General features: G+C 48.9%; 2 protein-coding genes across 2 annotated transcripts; one reads left to right on the top strand and one right to left on the bottom strand.

Moving 5' to 3' along the window:
• Positions 1-3,775: 3,775 nt before the first annotated feature.
• Positions 3,776-4,970, bottom strand: FSUBG_1196 (2-dehydropantoate 2-reductase; the record flags this gene model as incomplete). Its single annotated transcript, XM_036676698.1, has 3 exons — positions 3,776-4,741; positions 4,800-4,866; positions 4,957-4,970. The coding sequence occupies 3 exons, from the start codon at positions 4,968-4,970 to the stop codon at positions 3,776-3,778; spliced, it is 1,047 nt and encodes a 348-aa protein (XP_036543364.1).
• A 10,212-nt stretch (positions 4,971-15,182) lies between these two features.
• On the top strand, positions 15,183-16,686 carry FSUBG_1195 (transcription activator CUP2; the record flags this gene model as incomplete). The annotated part of the gene is made up of 3 exons (XM_036676687.1): positions 15,183-15,258; positions 15,406-15,474; positions 15,644-16,686. 3 exons carry the CDS (start codon positions 15,183-15,185, stop codon positions 16,684-16,686), a joined length of 1,188 nt encoding a protein of 395 aa, XP_036543363.1.
• Positions 16,687-19,268: the final 2,582 nt, after the last annotated feature.

Here is a 19,268-nt window from a genome sequence, read left to right as displayed (position 1 = left end):
ATTTTTGGACCAGTGCAGCAGAGAGGCTCTCGCCTGACCCCTGCTCATGAGGGAAACATCTCAGGCCGGGTCCATACATAGAGACGCCAAAATAAGCTCCCCAGCGCTAAGACAGTGCGAGAGCATGCAGATCTCAAGCGTCGAATAAAACATTGGTTTGAATACATACACCTATGCACATATATATACTATGCTGGGTGATTGAAAAACTCAAACACCGTTGCGAAGACCCTGAATCTATAAAAGCTTAAACCGCTTAGTCGTTGCGACTATTAAACCCCTTCAATTATTAACGGCTTGACCCCGCATGAAATTTGGAGAACGCTCAACGACACACCACAAAGTAAACCTCTTGCTCCGTTGCCTCGGTCTCGGTATATACGACGCTCTCGAATGATTGTATCAAGCTTTGGCTATATCCCTATTCGATCCCGTGTTCTGTGGTTAATGAATATCCCTGACATTGTATCTAGAAGAGTACAAGGACCATGAGTCACAGCAGTTTAGTATTATCAAGGCTTTCAGCCATTATTCGACAGCCGTACATGTTGCCTGTCGACACGATTCTAAACCTACCCTGTATTCGTGAATCGACTGGGCGAATTTTCTCTTATACCCTTGGGGCCTGAGAGATCATCACCGCTTCTTACCCATAAGACCAAATTAGGCAGTCTATCGAACGTATCTTGAGAACTGTGTGTCAAACTGTAAAATTAGCAATAAGTAGCCAGCCACACCAAGTCGTCTCCACTAGTGATCCTAGGTATTGACGTCCCCGTACAGCCAGAACCCTCCTTTAGGACGTGATGATTGGATGACTATTCAAGCCGGGTTTTCAAGTACGACAAAGGAAACGAGAAATTAAGATAGACCATCAGGGACCATCCGTGCTTTGCCTATTCAATAGTCGTCACTCTCCACCGTAGACGCGAAGTTCTGGCATCGATAATAGCCCTGCCAAGCAAATACAACCATGTCTAGCCCAACATAGAAGTATGGCTAGTGAACGAGCTGTCAATTATCATCCATGGATATCCTAGTCTCGGACAGAGCAAAAAAGCCTAACAGTGAAGTGAGTGGGTTAGGTTATGCCACGAAATCGTCCAAGCTCTAGATTAGTTAAGATGGAGATTGTGAGATATGACAGCTTTGGCGATCCAACGTTCGAGAACGAGCGAAAGCCCAAGACGAAAGAGTGTCCTCGCATGGTTATTCCTAGCTATATATGTTATGCATGGTTAGTTGCGTAGTGTCATATTTCAACATCATTGGTCGGTCAAGCTTTCTTTATCTCGATTGGTCGATCTACGGAGCTTGAAACGAGTAGCTTCATCGAGCTAATCCTGGCTAATCGCCAGCCCTCATCTCAGCTTCAGCTCCTTGAAAGCGATGGGATTATGGGCTAGAAGGCGAGCTGGGAACACTTCCTTTTGCTACAGAGGCCTCAGTCCCGAGCGCCGGAGGTCTGAAGTAAGACGGTAAAGTTGTTGGAAAAGCTGATCAAGGGATCACTTTAATACGACTGCGCCGTAGCTGAGCTGTACTTAGGGGCAAGACTTCGAGAAAACAGGGCGGGAGATGAAGTATCTCGTGTATTTCGTGTTCATTTGCAAGCACAAATAACCGCCTCACTCTGGTGCCACTTCATCAGCGTGATATACGACATAAACACATATATGCACACACGTGGAGGATAGACAGAAGGATCACCGTCAATATCCAGTCAACCTTATCCATTTTCCCTCATGCCCTCTGTTAGCACACGCACCACTTGGTTAAAGGCGCTTCATTGAAGCCAATGAAGATAAGTAGCCACTATCGTCTGCGCCTACTGAAGGAGCTTGTAGCATTCAATGACAGGGAAGATCAAGAGGAATTGAATGTTACAATTCTATTCAGTGAACTGGTATTTGACTTGTGGGTCTTGTTGCTTAAGGGGATAGCAGCTGGACAGAAGAATACAAGATTTACATGATATCACTCAGCCTTGATGTTAACCAACCTGAGAACTTTAAGGGTGTCTCGCCGGTAATGGTATATCCCAAGACCTAATCCGTGCTGCCCTCTGATAACCTGCGCGTATCTTATCAGATCTGGTTTGTTTCTAAATATAAACACTTACGTAGTGAACCCTTATGACGTTTATGTAGTCTTTGATCGTCAAAGCCAGGACTGGGACCTCGAATAAAGTCAATGAACCAGCTAAGACATAACCAAAGACTCATGGTAATACAGAGGGTATTTGTTCTGATGAACGAGCTCTGTCTTCCCTTCAACAACTGCCTCTGCTATACTAATTTTATAATCTTCCCCTTTAACGGGGGATTTCCTCACTCAGGGGATTTAGTTCATCATACGAGAATACATTATTAGAGACATGACTAAGAATAATCAACCAAGAAGCTTATCTATTAGACAAACAAACACTCAGTGCAGGAGATCCTGAAATGGCTCGTCCTGGCCCTTCAAACAAGTAATCCCCAGCGCCTTACAGTACGCTGTAAAGTACTCAGATGAGTTTTATAATAGACAGATAGAAGTACAGTACCACTGAGCAGGTATTATGAGATATAGCAAGATACCGAATTACAATCTTATGCCAGTGATTTATCTTAACGCTGTCCAGATAATCTGGTTAGGACTCTATTTACTTAATTGTTGGGCGATAATACAGTTACTGTACTAAGAAGAACACCTCATGGTCTGGCAAATGTTAGGAATGGATTATAGCTGTATCGATGGTTTCCTACTATTCGTCAGCTTTTACCGTTCTTGTTACTCAGGGGCCATATCCCAGAGGAAACGTAAGTCTATTACTTTAAATGGGTTCTATTGCATACTCCTTTTTTCGGTACACCGAATAATCAGGTTTCTTAATGAAACTTCAAATTTGCTTTGTATCACAAGAATCTACTCCACTGATAATACTATTGAGGTTGCCAACAAACAGCTGGGTAAGACGAGGTCCAGGGAGATGGCACTCAGAGCTTAGAGCCAAACAAGTTTAGCTGTGATCGGTCTACAGTGAATGAAGATATTACCTTGTTTTATACTACCATCGAGCACTAATAAAACACATAATATGTCAAATTTCGATGAGTATTCCTGTGAGTTGGTGTTGAGTGGCTGAGAGATCTGCGTTTGGTGACTCTGCGAGTGCTGATAAAAGACAGTTTATGAAACGAAAAGCAACTAATCTATCAAAGTTATATCACATTGAAAAATAAAGATGTTTTATTACCGTTGCACACTATGATTTAAAGCAGGGAGCGGCGGCTATTAAGGCCGGAGAGTCAAGATGCAACACCAGAGACAGACATACACACACACACACACACACAGAGAGAGAGAGAGATCAGTATCGGGTATTGGCTTAAAGCGCCTCATAGTATATTAGGAACCTGCTTTAACAATCTTATATGCACTCCCTTGTCGTAACCGCAATAGTCAATGTTCATTCTCGGTACTCGGGACCAAGCTGAGGATATTGACACATGATTTAACATCAAGGGCTTTACCAGCCTTGTGTCCTTTCTACGGCATGGAGCTTATTATTTGAATTCAATTCAAGATACACATCTGTTGAGAAAAAGGCAAGTGACTGTATCGTTGACGCTGGTATCATGAGAACAGAGCGATTTGTATGGCACCGAAATAGAAGTTGTAATGGATAAATAACCAGCAGTGGGCAATTCGAATATGTCTATCACAACCTCTGTCTCGATCTTGGTAGATGATGTAGCACTGCAACTCGTCTTCTGAACAAGATTGCAACTCAAAGCTTCCCCTTGGTCTGCTCCCTCTTCCTCATGGCCTGCGCTGACCTCAAAAGCGCATACAAGCTCTGCAACCTAGGCATTTCAACACCTCTCTCCCTTGCAATCCTCACAGGATTACCCAATATCACCTCAAGCTCTAAAGGCTTGCCTGCTTCCCAGTCCAGCAGCATGCTCGGCCTTGCGCCCTTATTGCGGGCTGTGCTCTCAACGATCTTGTCAGGTTTGGCCATACTATCCGGGAAAGGTCTGCCGAGGATCTTGGGCACAGCATCTCGAATCTCATGCATCACGCCTAGGAGATGTCGCTGGAGCTCGTCATCTGCTACCATGTCGGCATTGCCACGGCCACCTGAGAGCACAGCGGAGGGGTTCATGGCTGCGTTGATACAGAGCTTGTGCCACCGCACAGTCTGAAGACCGACTTCATCATGGGGATCCACGTCTTTGATACCACCCAGTTCTGTCCACCAACGACGCAGTGCTTCAGTCGACTCTGTGCCACGACGGCCTAGCTCCGAGTCCTTGGAGGCTAAACCATCTGTGTAAGGTCCGATGCTGATACGCGTCCAGCGGTTCTGACGAATAGTACCAGGTGAGGTTTGTTCTGCACTAATAACGGTAACAGCGCTGACGATGGGGTTATTAGGGAAGCGTTTGCGGAAGGGCTCCTCTACACCGACACCATTCTGGATGAGGACGATACAAGACTTTGGGCCTACCAAGGGCTCGATGATGGATGAGTCATCGCTGATATCTGGAATAGCCTTGGTTGTAACGAAGATATAGTGCCAGTCTCGCTTTGCGCCTGATGAAGTGCGAGCAGCAGCATCGACAGAGGGGAAAGCCGTGTCCGGGTTGAAGATGTAATCACCAAAGCTTCGTGTCAGAAGCTTCACGCCGTCTTTTTGAATAGCAGCATAGTTAGAGCGAGCTACGAGAGAGACGTGAATATTCTGGGATGGCTATTATGATGGTCAGTGAGTGTACCTATGTAGGTTATCATGAATTTGGGTACGTTACATGATGAAGGCGTGAAGCGTAGAAGCAACCAACGGCGCCAGCACCGATGAAGATGATATCAACGCGGCTATCACAGATGTACATGTTAGCAAGAGTAATAGTCTAGACGTGACTTATGCGCAATTCAGTATCCGTATGATCGGTGCATCTTAGGTACCTGTTGTCTGCCATGATGTCGATATATCGGGCCTTTCTGTCCTATGCTCAGCAGGGTATCCAATGAAAGGCGTTTTAATTAAGCCGAGATATATCTCTTGAGGCTTGATGAGTAGCGAGTCTATGTATGTATTTCTCCGATGCAATAGAATACGAGACTCACACGAGGTTGAATTGCAATCGTGAAGCTCTAACTCAAGCTCAAGCTCAAAGCAACCCAGCCCCGCCACTTCCGCCCCAAAACACCGAGGTCCATTCCGTAAGGGGACCGAGAGGTTGGAGATGGAGCACACCATCGAAACCTAGCAAAGGCCAAGCCTTAGAAGATCCTCTATATACGATACTTGGGCTTCTAGTTATACGGAATTCAGTGAATGACTGAGCAATTACTGCTTTTGTCACTGAAATCAATCAACGGCCATGCCCTCATCTTTCCTGTCGGCCGATCGACCGGCGTCATAACAGACCCAATTGCATAGGTACTTGTCCTCTCAAAAGGATCATGAACCTCGACAACACCATCTTCTAAGTCCCAGTGATCGGCCACCACCTGCTGCATATGGCACCTCTTTCCATCTCATCGGACCCAGCCGTGCTCGTCACGTCACTGGCAGCATGGCAAGCCCTGTGAGACCTGTGTGATTGAACCAGATAGAAGCACCGCACGGACGAACACAAGCACAAGCATAAGCACAAGCAAAGTAAAGTAAAAGGAAAGTCAAGTCTACTTGATAATGATTGATCCTCTAGACCAAAGTAGACCCGACCCGCCAGCTTCGGATGGTTTTGGCATCAGACAGCCCAAGTTCCAGCTTCTTCTCGTCGTGGTTCGCTCCGAAACACGGCAAATGCAACACGAGACGAAAACCAGTTGTTCTAGTTCCCTTAGTCTCCCGTAATGTGTCAGCATGGTTGTTCAAACAAGGCAAGTCATCAAGGTAGATCAAGCAAGTGCTGTAATCAATCAATCGACTTCCATGTTAACATCTCGGGAGCTATTCACACCCAAATTCCTAGTTACCAATCGGCGACGCCGTTCGCCCGGTTCGGAACACCCCGCCGATCGTTGATGATCGGTTTCAATGTGCGAATGAGTGAGAGTGATTGTGAGATTTAGATACTGCAACTACTCGAGTGACCAGAAAGACACGAGACAGGCAGGGTATAGAGACCAGTAGCTACCTATCGCCGTCAATCCCACGCGACGCAAGCCACATTCATGATGCAAGGTAGCCCTCATGATCCCAACCAATGTGTCAACTGCCGATTCATCGAGGCTCGCAGCTATTGGAGCTGTTGCTATCATCAAAAACTACTGGTCGTTTCTATCGACCTGGCTGGATATCAAAATACTACAGAATCAATTCATTCTTTATGTGCCTACAGCTGATTCCCGACTTGTCCATGAAGTCAAGACGACATTCTCAAAGTCGGGTGCCCAGCAACGAGTTCGGATTTATCTATGCCAGAGCAAAAACATCCAGGTCTATGGAGAGCAGACACTGAATGCCGATTACCACGCTGAGGAAATCTCAACGCGGTTGCTGGCAAACAATTACAAGCAAGAAACTGTTGGGAACATGTTAGTGTCACGGAAACCCTATTGTAGCATTCCCTCGTGCTTGAGGCTCTCCGAGAGCAGTAGGCAAATGCAAAGATGATGCCATGCTTGATGGCGAATAGCTGCGACGCGAGGGCTAGATGCATTGCTATCCCAGCCATGGCGGGCAGCATATTTCGCATCCGACATTCGAATCCAAATGCACGTAGCCGTGTCGGAGGCGGCCGCTTCCAAGACAGCTCAAGATCATGACGATAAAATCGACGCAATGATAGCCTTGGGTTGCAGCCGCTGTCGGCGATCAGCGCCCAAGTGTGGTATATCTTGTTGAATACCTCGTGGCGCCCAGTGGAATGGTTGTGGTTGTGGTTGCGGTTGACCCCAACTTTGTGAGCTTTTGTGGTTGCAAAGGGAAAAATTTTCAACTTGTGAAAGATATGGGCGAGTTTTGATTTTGCAATTTGGCCTGGTCAGCGTGGGGGTGGTTGTGATTAACCGATGGCTGAGTGACCAATTACATGTCCCCTTTCTCGAATATCTTCTAAGCCAATAGAAGCTTCAGGGCAAGACAAGGCACCGCGTCTAGACCAATCATTTGAGGTCACGCTCGAGTTGCCTTTTACGGTCGCCAACGGCCCGGCCACCGTACCGCACTTCGTTGACCTGTCCTCACAGGCTCACGCTCTCTCAATCCATGGATACCTTGGGTAGCCACTTCATTTTCATATTAATAAATGGAGAATCATGACAAGCCGGCCCGTTTGGAGACTCCTTTCAACTTTGCCCACCAACAACCGCGGCTGCCCTTGGTATACCGAGCCCACCTCATGCGCCGTGCCGTGCCTGAAAGCGGTAGCCCCTGGGAGACGAGGCTCTACTGTGTCTGACAAGACCAGGAAACTTTGCTAATAACTAACAATGCCGTGGTCCATAACTGTCTTTTGCCAATCTCAACTTCTCAAGCGGGTTCATTTCCCCTCCGTGCTATTCCATTCTCGACTTTGGTTTTTCGTGGCGCTTAACCTTTCAACGCTTGATTAGGGCTTCGTGTTTTGTTTCATTTTCGCATCAATTCATCTCAAACCATTTCACACTTTCTGCTCGCTCGCTCGCTCGGAGCAGATGGTGGTAAAGTAATGGGCCTGCCTGCGAGTATCCATCCGGAGAGGCTCAAGAAACACATGACAAGGGCGACCCTCACCCTCTTACAACTTGCCTTGACCTGAGACGAGGAGATTGGCCATGGATCGAAGCAGATGCGGCTAGGCGGAAGCGCCATTGCAAGAGTCGACGTGCAGATTGAACCCAAGACTCTTTGGGCATCGCGTCCAACATACATACCAACCTAGGCTCTGGCTACCGTCAAGCGTCGCAGATGAGCCCCATCCATCGCCAACAAAACAAATGTGAACGGATACGTACAGCCATGAGCCATCCGTAAAACTGCCGGTGTCGTTAGTGAGGTTAGTAGTTAACCACATAACGGAACCGGTCAACAAATCTCCTCGGGTCGGTCTTGTAGGCGAATCATCGTTTCCTGGTAGGTGGTAGCGAATCCTCATTCCATGGACGAGCGGCCAACTCCATATAGGTAGGTAGACGTGGCCAAGGTCTTGAACGCTGATCAGCAACATTTCGTTAGTCTGCATGGTACATATGTACTCCGTAGTAGCTTTGCAATGATCATCCAATTCCACTCTGAGCATGGGGTAAAAACTTACCTAAGAAGCACGGATGCTAAAAGGAAAACTGAGGATTGAAAGTCACAAAGTCTGCTGAGGCTCGCGCATCCCACAGAGGCATCGCTGCTGATTCATATGCAAGAGCTGGCACATAGTTTTTCTGCGGGCAATCAGAAGCCTGACAGCTTGGTCCAAGCTCACTCCGCCGTACCACAAGGATGCAGGGGCGCAGGCTTCTAGAAAAGCTGCTGGAACCTACCAGATCAAGGGTCGGGGTGTGAAGCCAGCAGAGAGCCAAAATCCTGTTTGGGGGAATTCCGCTATAACGCCAAGAGCCAATCATGTAGGCATATAAAGATGCGGGATGGTGGGGGCGGGCAATGGGGTCCCGATGGGATGTCTGGAGTCTTAGACAAACCCAGACAAGGATTCCGGTCTGTTTTCGAGTGACTTGGGGAACGGTGCAAACTCGAGACATCCAGCACTGTCTCGAGCTGAGCTTCTTCATGTTGGCCTCTCGTTTTGGTTGTTTTATTCTATGTGTGATGTCCGTCCAGTGTTGACTACCTAACTAGGTAGTCTATCAATTCGAGACTGACAACGGGCGCAAACCAATCTGCCCCTCTGTGCAACTTGTTGGTCTTGGCTAGGTAACTACAAAGCATCTCCTGCTTGAGTGACCAAGAGCCGAAGTCGCACAGCCCGTACAGAGTAGACACATATACTAACTAGATATGTACTGGGTAGTCAAGGTTGCATATATAGCCCGGGAATGAGACCTCTCTTTGACATCTCCGAAGATATCAGGCACTCCTTTGGTGCCTATGTGGAGAGTCTGTTGGTAATACGGAGTAAACTGTTGATCGATAGTGGACCAAGAGGCTGTAGTTAATTTCCCCAGGAAGTTATATGTACGCTGCATCTCGTACTGTATATTGTATCGTGAGCAGTGACAGGGTACATCAATATCGTAATCCCCACAGATCTCAGGACATTATCAGCCAATTCACCAGCCCCTGATTCACTCTTGGTTCTTCCCCAGAGATGCGGCAGAGTGACAGTGACAGATGCAAGTAAGTAGCAGCAGCCAGGCGTGTTCAAGCAAGTCTGCTAGAGTGCAGAATGGACCTCCGATCGCTGGACCGCCAGAGAACACTCTGGTACCTGCGTGACGTCTCTGACACCGCATATGCTGCGGTCAGGCGACGAGCCTTTCATATTCCCATTTCGAGGCGGAATCTTGATATTCTATGCATACACGTGGACGACACAGAAATTCATATAGATCTTCCAAGGTGGTCAGATCTAACTCCGATGACCCCTCGGCATCCCACATCAGATTAAGGAGCGGGGGCATACATCAAAGAGGCGGCTGTCGCTTTTCGCGGCTGTGGGTTTCTTTATACGTAACTTGGTACGGAGTCGGTACTATGTGGCTAGCCACCACAGAATGCGGAGTCCGGAATTGTCTTGTCCAGTTGCCAAACCCTTGGATACGAAGAAGTTATTCCAATTCCTGAACCTTGCTGGCTGGAGAGAATCGTCATTCAAATGATGTTACATATGAGCGGGACGCTCACTGCAACCAGGCTAGGCTCGTGGTCCTCATTCTTTGTGTGTCCAAAGGGGCTTAATATCCATTATAATCAGTATGTAGCTGGCGAGTAAGACGGCAGAGAATTAGAGTTCTTTGAATAAGTCAACACGCATGATAGTCGACATAGAAACATCGCAGAGTACATACGATTTAATACAGACGACATGCACCTAAGCAACGGCAGAAATCGGGGTCCCGTCCCATGTTCATCAGGCCTGGCCGATTCTAGTGGTAACCGGAAGCACGATGATTGGGGAAGAACTTGGTGTGCCCGGTAATAGATATCCTCCATGACCGCAAGCCGATTCTCAAGATTCGAAACACAGGTTCGCGCCAGTCGCCAGAGCGAATTATCCACCAAGTCAGCGGCAGTGCAGTGACAAAATCAACACGTATCACATAGAGGAAATAACATTATTGCTCATCTAAGGCATACGTGCAGCATCGCCCGAACGATCTTGAACTGTCGCTGTGCTGAAGCCTACTAGAAGCCATATTAGTTAGAAGACAAACTCCCGGCACCCGCTCGCCCGCACTATCCCGTCGGGATCCGTGCATCGCGGGGGAAGTTGGGGAAATCCTGGCGTCTGAGCTGCAGGATGCTAATGTCACAATATACAAATGTACATGAACAAAATCGAGAGTCTACCGTACCTCGGAGGGTATCCGTTTCTAAAGATTCCGGAGCGAATCGAAACCAACAAAATTGAACCGAAGGAGCACCACCCGGGCGGAGACGGCTGGTTGGTTGTGCAATGCTGATGACGCGGAAAAGTTGAGGATGCCAATGGATGGATGGATGGATGGGTAATGTCTCAGCCACCCGCCCTGCACATCTGGAGGAAGCAATCAAAGCTCTGGACTGAAAGTGTTGAAGAGTCTAGCTGAGGTGTCAATCTATGCGGTGCTTTCGTCTTTGGCCAGCTTGTCATAAGTTCAAGATCTGTGCTTCAAATGAAAGACGAAGCACCGCATACAGTCCGAAGGATTATACCAAGATAGGCAGTCCAACAGGTAGATACATGTCGAGACAAGGCTACAAATAGCATCGGCGAATCTGTACAGCCAAGACTGCTCAGCCTGGGCTACCTACCCCTGGATCGGCGGTCTGCACACAAGTGCACTTGTCATGGTAACACTGTCGGTGCTTAATTTGGTTTGGAGGGCACCCTGGGATCCAATGATTTGCAGGGTCCACGAGGGTCTTGGGAATGGCCATCCAGACTGAGACATTGTCATCTTTGCCTTGATGTACATTCTCGGCATGCCTTGACACGAACACCAGAAGGAGCCTATAGCTTCATTGTCCAGCCCCGATACATGGAGCCTGTAGGCCTGCATTGGTGCATAAAAGTGTATGATCCAGCCGGGGCGCTGTGGGCTCTATGGATAAAAGTCTCCGGGACGATTATACGTAGCTATAGCTGACCTTTAGTAACAGAGTCGCGTGAACTCTGGACAAGGGGGGCCTTAGCAGCATGGTGATGCTGTTGCCTGCGGCAAAATGGAGTCAGCATCGTCAATCGAGAAGCGACACGCCGCGCAGCAAGTCGAAGAGCTGTATGACAAAATGATTGCCAGGGCATCAGCCATCAGCAAGCGAGAACGAGATTACAGCCGATGCATGGTTGAAAATGGACTAGGTCGTATACTTGAATAGAGCCGCCTAGCAAAGTATATTCATCATGTATCGGCAATCAAACCGAAACTCCCAATCTCTCTCTCAGGGAGCCGGGGCGTTACTGTTTCTGCCAAGCACTCATGAACAGCAAGACAAAGTGTGGATGTAGGCGAGTACAGTAACTAGGTAGGTATCCGTATGGACAAGCGCGCCCTATCAAATTAGCTGGAGGCAGTCTGATGCAGGAGGATGTTGATAGGTGGAGCTCTTGAAGTGCAATCAATCAGCCTGATCTGGTACAGTGTGGCTACAGTGAGGCACAGTACCTGCGGTTGTCTTGACTTGTGTGTTTTGCAGCGGCACAGACGGGAGCCTTGCAGTTGACATCCGTCGGCTCTGCCATTGTTTATGGACCTCGAAAAGTACAATGCTCATGACAAGGAACATTTCAATAATACAATCAGCTTACCTCAGTCATCTCAGCAATTGTAAGAACCCGCCCTCCGACCAACCAGAGCAAGGATTGCGAATTTCCGAACAGATACCGGCCACCGACCACCACCACCAACTCAAGTTTGATGGGTGGATGGATCGTCCCGAAGATGCTCCGCCGATAAGGTGCTGTGCTGCATGTACGTAAAACTTTTCCTTTCTTTTTTTTCGTTTTTGGTGACCTAAATCAAATCTGCCAGTCTAACCTGGTTTGATCGTACCCGTCTTAAGCTTCGGTACAGCCAATGGCTGAACGGCATTCTTGAACTTGTTGTGCCGTGATCCTCGTTGACGAATGTCGAATCTTGCCCTGCCCCCAGTCTCATAACCCCGGCCAAACGGCCACTACTATACCTAGACGAGCCTCTAAGATATGTCAGTGTACCGTCACGTCAGGTACAGGGCAGGGCATTGTCTGCACGCGACAATACCTGCACCAGAGGTTCCCAAGTGACGACAGAGCCGATGTCCGGCGCTGCATGAGGCGCCAACTAGGCGTCAGATTTCAAGCCCAAGTCACAGTAGAAGTGGATTTGATGAGGACACGATAATGTTACTGTCGTGTTGATTTTTATACAGTCGATTATTATCCCAAGTAATATCATCTGTATGCAGCGTGCACAGTACGTATCGCCCGGTGGTCCTGTCTCTGTTGCACTAGGTATTCTCTTCTTGACTCGAGACGCGGAGCGGCTGCAACGCGAAGGACTAGGTGCAAGACCAGACAGAAACTGTGGCTGTTTTGACCCTAGACACTGGGTTAGGATGTCAGTTCAAGCCAGTCAGCGTCTCTGCTGAGTCCGGATTCTCCCATAAAGTTAAGCATGGATATATTCTGATCGTCCCTCCGTCCCGTTATGCCAGTCAACCTAATTTACCCGCAGACACACTCTTTTACGGTAGGCAATCCCGAAAACAGCAATCGCCTCCCATCGTCCATTTACCTAGTTCCCGATGCTGAATTGCTCTGCTCTGCGCTGTGCTGTGCTGCTCTGAGATGCCAATAAACAGGAAGGTGATGTAGAAACTGCATTGTAATTACATGATTATTTTGCTGAGGACACATGTGAACTACGAATCCATGTCTAATGCCAATGCATGCGGCTCCTCTTTCCCTCTTTCCCTCTCCTTCTCCTTCTCCTTCTCCTTCTCTTGCTCCTTCTCACTTTGTACACTCCGCATCTCTCCACTGTAATCTGCCTCGCACCAATCTTGCACTACTTCCCCCATTCAATCGTGATCCATCCACTACCTAACTATAACATTCATGGACAAATCACCATCCCACGAGCCATGAGCTCCACAAATCCCCCAAGCTCTCACTCGACAGTTCATGATGACAACCAAATGGCTAATAAATTTGACGGCCTATGCGAGCGTATCAAATCCCGTCCTTAATAAACATACACGGCTGAGAAATGTCGATCTAGAAGCAACGCAAACCCAACGGCAGCACGTTCGGTAACATCTCTCCCGCTGCCCCCAATCACACACGCAATCGTATGCCTGGCGATTCTACAGTACATCACAGGCTCGCTCATGACTGACTGAACCCTTCCCTCGAGAAACAACTAAAGGACGCTATCCCGAACTCGGTCTCAATCCCACGTCTTCAGCAATGGCCCATGCCATGCCACGGACCACAACGGAGGATGACCACTGGCGATGTCTTCTCTGTGCTCTCAAGCTCGTCATGGTCGCTCCAGAACCCTTGTCCCCCATCCCAGCCCATGCTTTCCACCCCGGTGCCCCAGCCCGGTCACCTTGTTGCTTGCGCCATCGTCCCACACTGTACAGCCGAGTATCCTCGATCGCGCCCGTGTCCGCGACCTCCACGCCTCGCCTTGCTAATCAAGGCAAGGCAAGGCAAGGATATCGAGAACATGGACCCTAGGGGCTGTAGGCAAAGAATGTCCAGTCTGAGCGGGCACGCTGGCGGAATTAACCAGCAAGAAAGCAAGAATTCGATTTGACTTGTGCGGATCGATTCGGTACAGGACAACTTGATGATCAAGGGATCATGATGGGCCAAGGGACCAAGGGTCACGGCTGGCCTGCCATGTTGCTATTCACAGACATATCACATTGTAATGTTGCCCACCACGCCTCAACGCTGCTGCTTTGGGCTCTGGCCTTTGGACTCTGAGCTCTGGGGGTTTCGCGCTGCAGTTCGTCATTATCTCCTGTTCTATGTAATGTCCGTCATAAAAGAAGTCCTCTTCCTCGAATCTCTCCCGTATCTTTCACTTTTGTTTCTTTCCCCTGTTTCCCAACTTTACATTTGCACATCCTTCAGTGTGTTCCTCAGGGAGCACGCTTAGTTGTGCGGTGTGTTCTCCGTTCTCTGCTCTCCGTTCACCAATTGGTGTCGGCCGCCGACGTCACCAAAGCTACAGTACCAGGCCCGACGAACAACGCAGAACGAGAACGCTCCGACCATCCGGGCCGACATCTCCACCCACAACGTCTCCAGCAGGGTGGCTTGGCTTGAACTTGGTCGTCGATGTCGTTGTCTTAGCTGGCTCTGGCTCTGTAGCTGAAGGCGCCAAACCCGCTTGTGCTTTGCAGTCTGCAACGTGCACCAGAAGAAACCCCGGTTCTGCCGCCGACCTCGTCCGCCCATTCATTTCAGGTATTCCTGCGGCGCACTCCCCCTCTACACCCACCACTACAATCTGCATCGCACCCCCAGGACCCAGGGTTACAGTAGCGAGCGATCCAACCCGGCCACAAGCTAGGTCTAGGAACTTACTGTACCATACAGTTCCAGAGGAGACCCCAAGACACCCCAAGGGAAAATTACCCACCCACTGGCTGGTGTATCTCCACTCCGTTCCTCTCTCTCATCAATTGGTTTTGTCCAGCTTGCCCTCGAAAACTTTTATTATAGTCTTCTGTTCCCACGCTCCTTGTCTGAATTCATTTTTCAGCCTCTTCCAGCTCTGCCTAAGCTCAGTCGCGATATGTTACTGAAACTTAACTGTCCGGTTTAACAAAGCTTTCTCGACCCAGTTTCCCCAACCTCAATCCACTTCCTCTATTAGCGTGGGAGCGCTTTTGCGGGACACTTACACACAAGCCTTGGATATCGGTGTCGGTAGAAACCCACAATATCCTCCCTCCACCTTGGCCGGACCGAGCATACTCGACTCGAACTTGGTCACCTTAGATCCTACATATCTGGCTCTCGTCAAGAACGACTATTTCCACGATTCTCTAGGTCGCCGTTTAACCTCGAGCCGACTACACCTTGAGCCAGTCTGCGCCCGCCAAAATGATAATTGATGGAGAAAAGTATGCTTGCGAGGCCTGCGTCCGCGGCCACCGCGTGAGCAATTGCCAACATTCTGGTAAGTCGAGTCTCTAGACTGAAGCATGTTATGGGTTATCGGTCCAGTCATAACCTTTGACTGGATATAACTCCAGTACTTGTCCATGGACATGTCTCCAGCTTAGCTTAGCTCTGTTCTCTGTTGCTGACCACAATCCTTCGATAGACCGCCCACTTCAGCATATCAACAAGAAGGGTCGACCAGTTTCCCAATGCGCTCACTGTCGCGCCATGCGTAAGTCGCGCTCTGCTCACGTCAAGTGCGACTGCGGCGAGAAGACAAGTAAATGTGCCCACTTGCAGCCAGCCGTTGAGGGGCACACTGGTGAGCTTCCTCTGGTTTCTCGAGGTGTTACAGACCTCGAGACGCTCGACACAACTCGCATTTTCTAAAACTTTGGCAGAGACATGTTGCTGCAACCACGGTGGCCACTGCAGCTGCTCCCACAAGAACGAGCCTGCTCTTGACACCGTTCCCGAATCTGACTCGGAGCGCGAGTCTTTGACCCTTAGTATTAGTGGCCGTCCGAAGCCTCCGGGTCGACGACGACGAGCCAACACGGTCCACTCAGACGGTGTCTTGACTTTCGACCAGCACGGCAACCACAAGCCTGCTCACCGAAGCAACCGGGTTTCGCAAAAATGTGGCCCGTATCAGCTTAACAGGGTGAACTCGGCTCACAGCACTGGCAGCTTAGGCGCCGACAGCATGCTGCAGAAGAGCACACGGGAACCTCCCAGTAGCCGAGCACGCGCTGCTACCAACCGAGAGCGTAGGGTCAAATCAGAAACCGCATCGCCCCTGATGAGCGGTGCGAGCAGCTTCCAGAACCTCAATGGCAACCTGCCTCCTCTGGATCTTTCAGGCATTGAATACCCTCCTTATATGGCTAACAGTACCTTTGATCTGTTTGGATCTGGTTTCAATTCAGAGACAGACGCCCCCATGTACAGCGCTGGCCTCAGTGCTGCTTCAGTCGACTGGAGCCACTATGATCTTTCAGAGATGAAGGGCGAGAGTTTCACGCCTTCCAGTTATAGCCAGGCTGGCACTCAGAGTTTCAATGGCCTCTTCGATTTCGGTAGCGGTTCAGAGCACCTTCCTCACTTGGCAAACACTACATCGACCTCGGGCGAGGTGTCCGAAGTGGAAGATTTTCTTCCCGGAGGAGACGGCGACTATGACGGCCTGGAAGGATTCAGCCGTGCCGATAGCTTCATCCGACAGAACGGCAACGTGATGGCCAACTCGACCGATCTCACTACCATCGACTACGACAACTTCTACAAGGGAGCAGACAGTGGCCCTATGGCAGGAGCGGGTCTATCCATGGTTGAGGATGACCCTGCCTTCTGGATGCCCAACTATAATGAGGGCATCACTACAATGGACGAAAGCCCCGACCCTCTCGGCCCTGCTTCAGTGCCTAGCTTCTGGGGCATGTGAGAAATTATCGAGGTTTCGAATATCTCGGCGTACACAATACCCATTCGGTTTTTTTATTTCAAGTCATTAGGGTGACGCACCGGCAGGCGTTGAAAAATACCATACGAATTGAGGCCACGAGAGGCATGGCCTCTTTTACTTATTTCGAGTGAAGAGCGCAAACATATATACGTTTTATACAGAGCGAATCTACGCTCACAACCAGCCGCAAACCAATCGCGTCTGCATGATGCCTGGGTTTCTTGCGGTGATGATTACGACAGACAACTCTCTCATCCATGAGGTAGACGATTTGAGAGTCTTGACGAGCATGAGTTTTCCTACTATCGGCTGGGAGGGATGGAAAGGATAGAGCAGGCGCAGATGGCTTTCTGAATTATACAATGAAGCAGAATAGGGACAAAGAAGAGACGAGCAGCGCAATATTTTTGGATGACTTAGCTTGCGAAAAGAAATGTGATCAAGACAGACAAAATCCAGTTTGAAGGCAATGGCAGACGGACTATGGCAATCAGGCCAAGGGAACGAGACCAAGTTACACTTGTGTTCCATCGAGTTGCGCTCGGTTTTGTCTGCATGGGGAATTTACAAGCTGAGTGATGCAAGAAGGAGGGAGATTGCATATTCTAGACTTGTTTGTCAAGCAGTTGTTGCGTCCGTTGACTCAATTGTTCATCATCGTTCTTTGTCATTTCTGGTTCGATGTTTCTGCTTCTGGTCTCAGGCTGGGTACGACGAAGAGTACTCGGCAAGACTTGATTTAACGCAATAGACTTCTATGACTGAGGACCAAGACCAACCGAGTCGAGGTCCATGAGCCAACACCACCAAATACCGTTCCATCATACATATTTACATACGTGGAGTGATTGTGTCGACATGCATTGAAGATGACTGATACCAGCTTGCTTGGTCGTCGGCGGTATCACTTGTCATTGCTTCAAGGCAACCTCACACGAGTCCCATTGCAGCCCGTCGTCGGACGCCCGGAGACGAAGTGGTTCGACCAGCCAAGGTGCGTGGTGCACGGGATATCCAAAAGGATGCCATCTGCTGTCTGGGGGTCCAATGCAAGAGGTGCTCAACCAACAACAATGGCAGGTCTCTAGGCCTGATTTCAGAAACAGCCAGCGTTTCTTTCATATTGTTGGTATCCTATAGGCCCGCACCCGTGCCACCACAGATGAGCACTCTATTTCCCCGTCATTTCTTTTCCTCCCCATGATTCCAGGGATCCCTAAGCCGGGGTCAACAGGGATGAAGGAAGACGTGGCACTTGGACCAGGACATCATCATCCCTCTGCATTCGATGTGTCTTGCTTTACGTACAAGCTCTACTGATGTTCCTGATTGTTTCCAGACATTATTCGAGGTCCCCATGAAAATAGTACGGAGGCTGGAAACTGTCATGAAAGATGTCAGCAAAGACCCCACCCACACACATGAAAGATTCTTCAGCACATCTGCATGTACGCTACTTGCTTTTCTCGAGCTGGCTCGAGCTCGGAGACGCATACAGATAAAACAAAACAGACAGATGCACTTTGCTTTTTCCGTTCTCTGCTTCTGTGTTGTACATGCATCTAACGGTCCATACCGGGTCCGGGCCGGCACAGAAGCATCAGCTCAGTGATGCAGGGCCTGGCCTGGTCTTTTTCTTCCTGGCTTGCAGTCTAATTTGCATTTGGAGGGGCGTACAGCGCATGTACGTACTTGATATCGAGCAAAGAAGGTTTCTTCTATACTGCTTCTGAAAATGGCAGTCAGGTACGGTACACAAAACATGTGTCTCGCATGTATCGGCCACGACAGCCAACCACACATGCTGATTAAGTAACTAACAACTTGGCAAGCAAAGCATAGCATAGCATAGCATAGCCCCAAGGATTTCAGTCTAGCCTCTTTATCGTTCGCACGGCTAAGCTAATAAGCGGAGCCAGAGTCTCCACGAGGTACCAGGCAACCTTTGTCTTCAACTACGGAGTACAGTACGAGTACATATGTACTGACCGACGGCTTCACAACCAAGTCCTGTTAACCCTAAGTCCCTAACTAATAACTAGTCTACCGGTAGTCGAGTGGGAGAAGCCTCTAATTCGATTAAGACCCATTTACGTAAACTCAATTCTCTCATTACTCGTTTCCCGAACCGTCGGGTTTTTTTTAGCCTGGTCCGGTACTCGGAGAGGGAAGAGGTAGTGTCGATCAGGTACGGCTAGAATATGCAAGATTTTGACTTTGTCTGCCTCGACGCTATATTGTTAACAAACAGTTGGAGCCATCATTGACCAGACAAGGTTATGACAGCGTGGGAAAAACTCTGTTCTGGAACCGCTACTGCACGCAGAATATGTAGAACTTCGGCTGTGCGGCTTTGTAATAGGACAATCATGGGACTACGAATATCAAAGTTGATAACTATCAAAATAGTATCTCAACAGAACCAAACGCCCTCGTTCATGGCGCACGCTTGGCACTATCATCTACCATCATCGTTCCGCATTTTCCGTTACCCCAGTTTAACTAACAAATACCAAAAGGGGGAATAATAATCATACAAGTCCCACTGCCTAACAATGGTC

The sequence above is a fragment of the Fusarium subglutinans genome, assembly GCF_013396075.1.
Source record: "Fusarium subglutinans strain NRRL 66333 chromosome Unknown NRRL66333_c0000005, whole genome shotgun sequence".
NCBI lineage: Eukaryota > Fungi > Ascomycota > Sordariomycetes > Hypocreales > Nectriaceae > Fusarium > Fusarium subglutinans.
The sequence above is the reverse complement of the archived record's forward strand: the minus strand, read 5'-3'. Positions and strand labels throughout refer to the sequence as shown.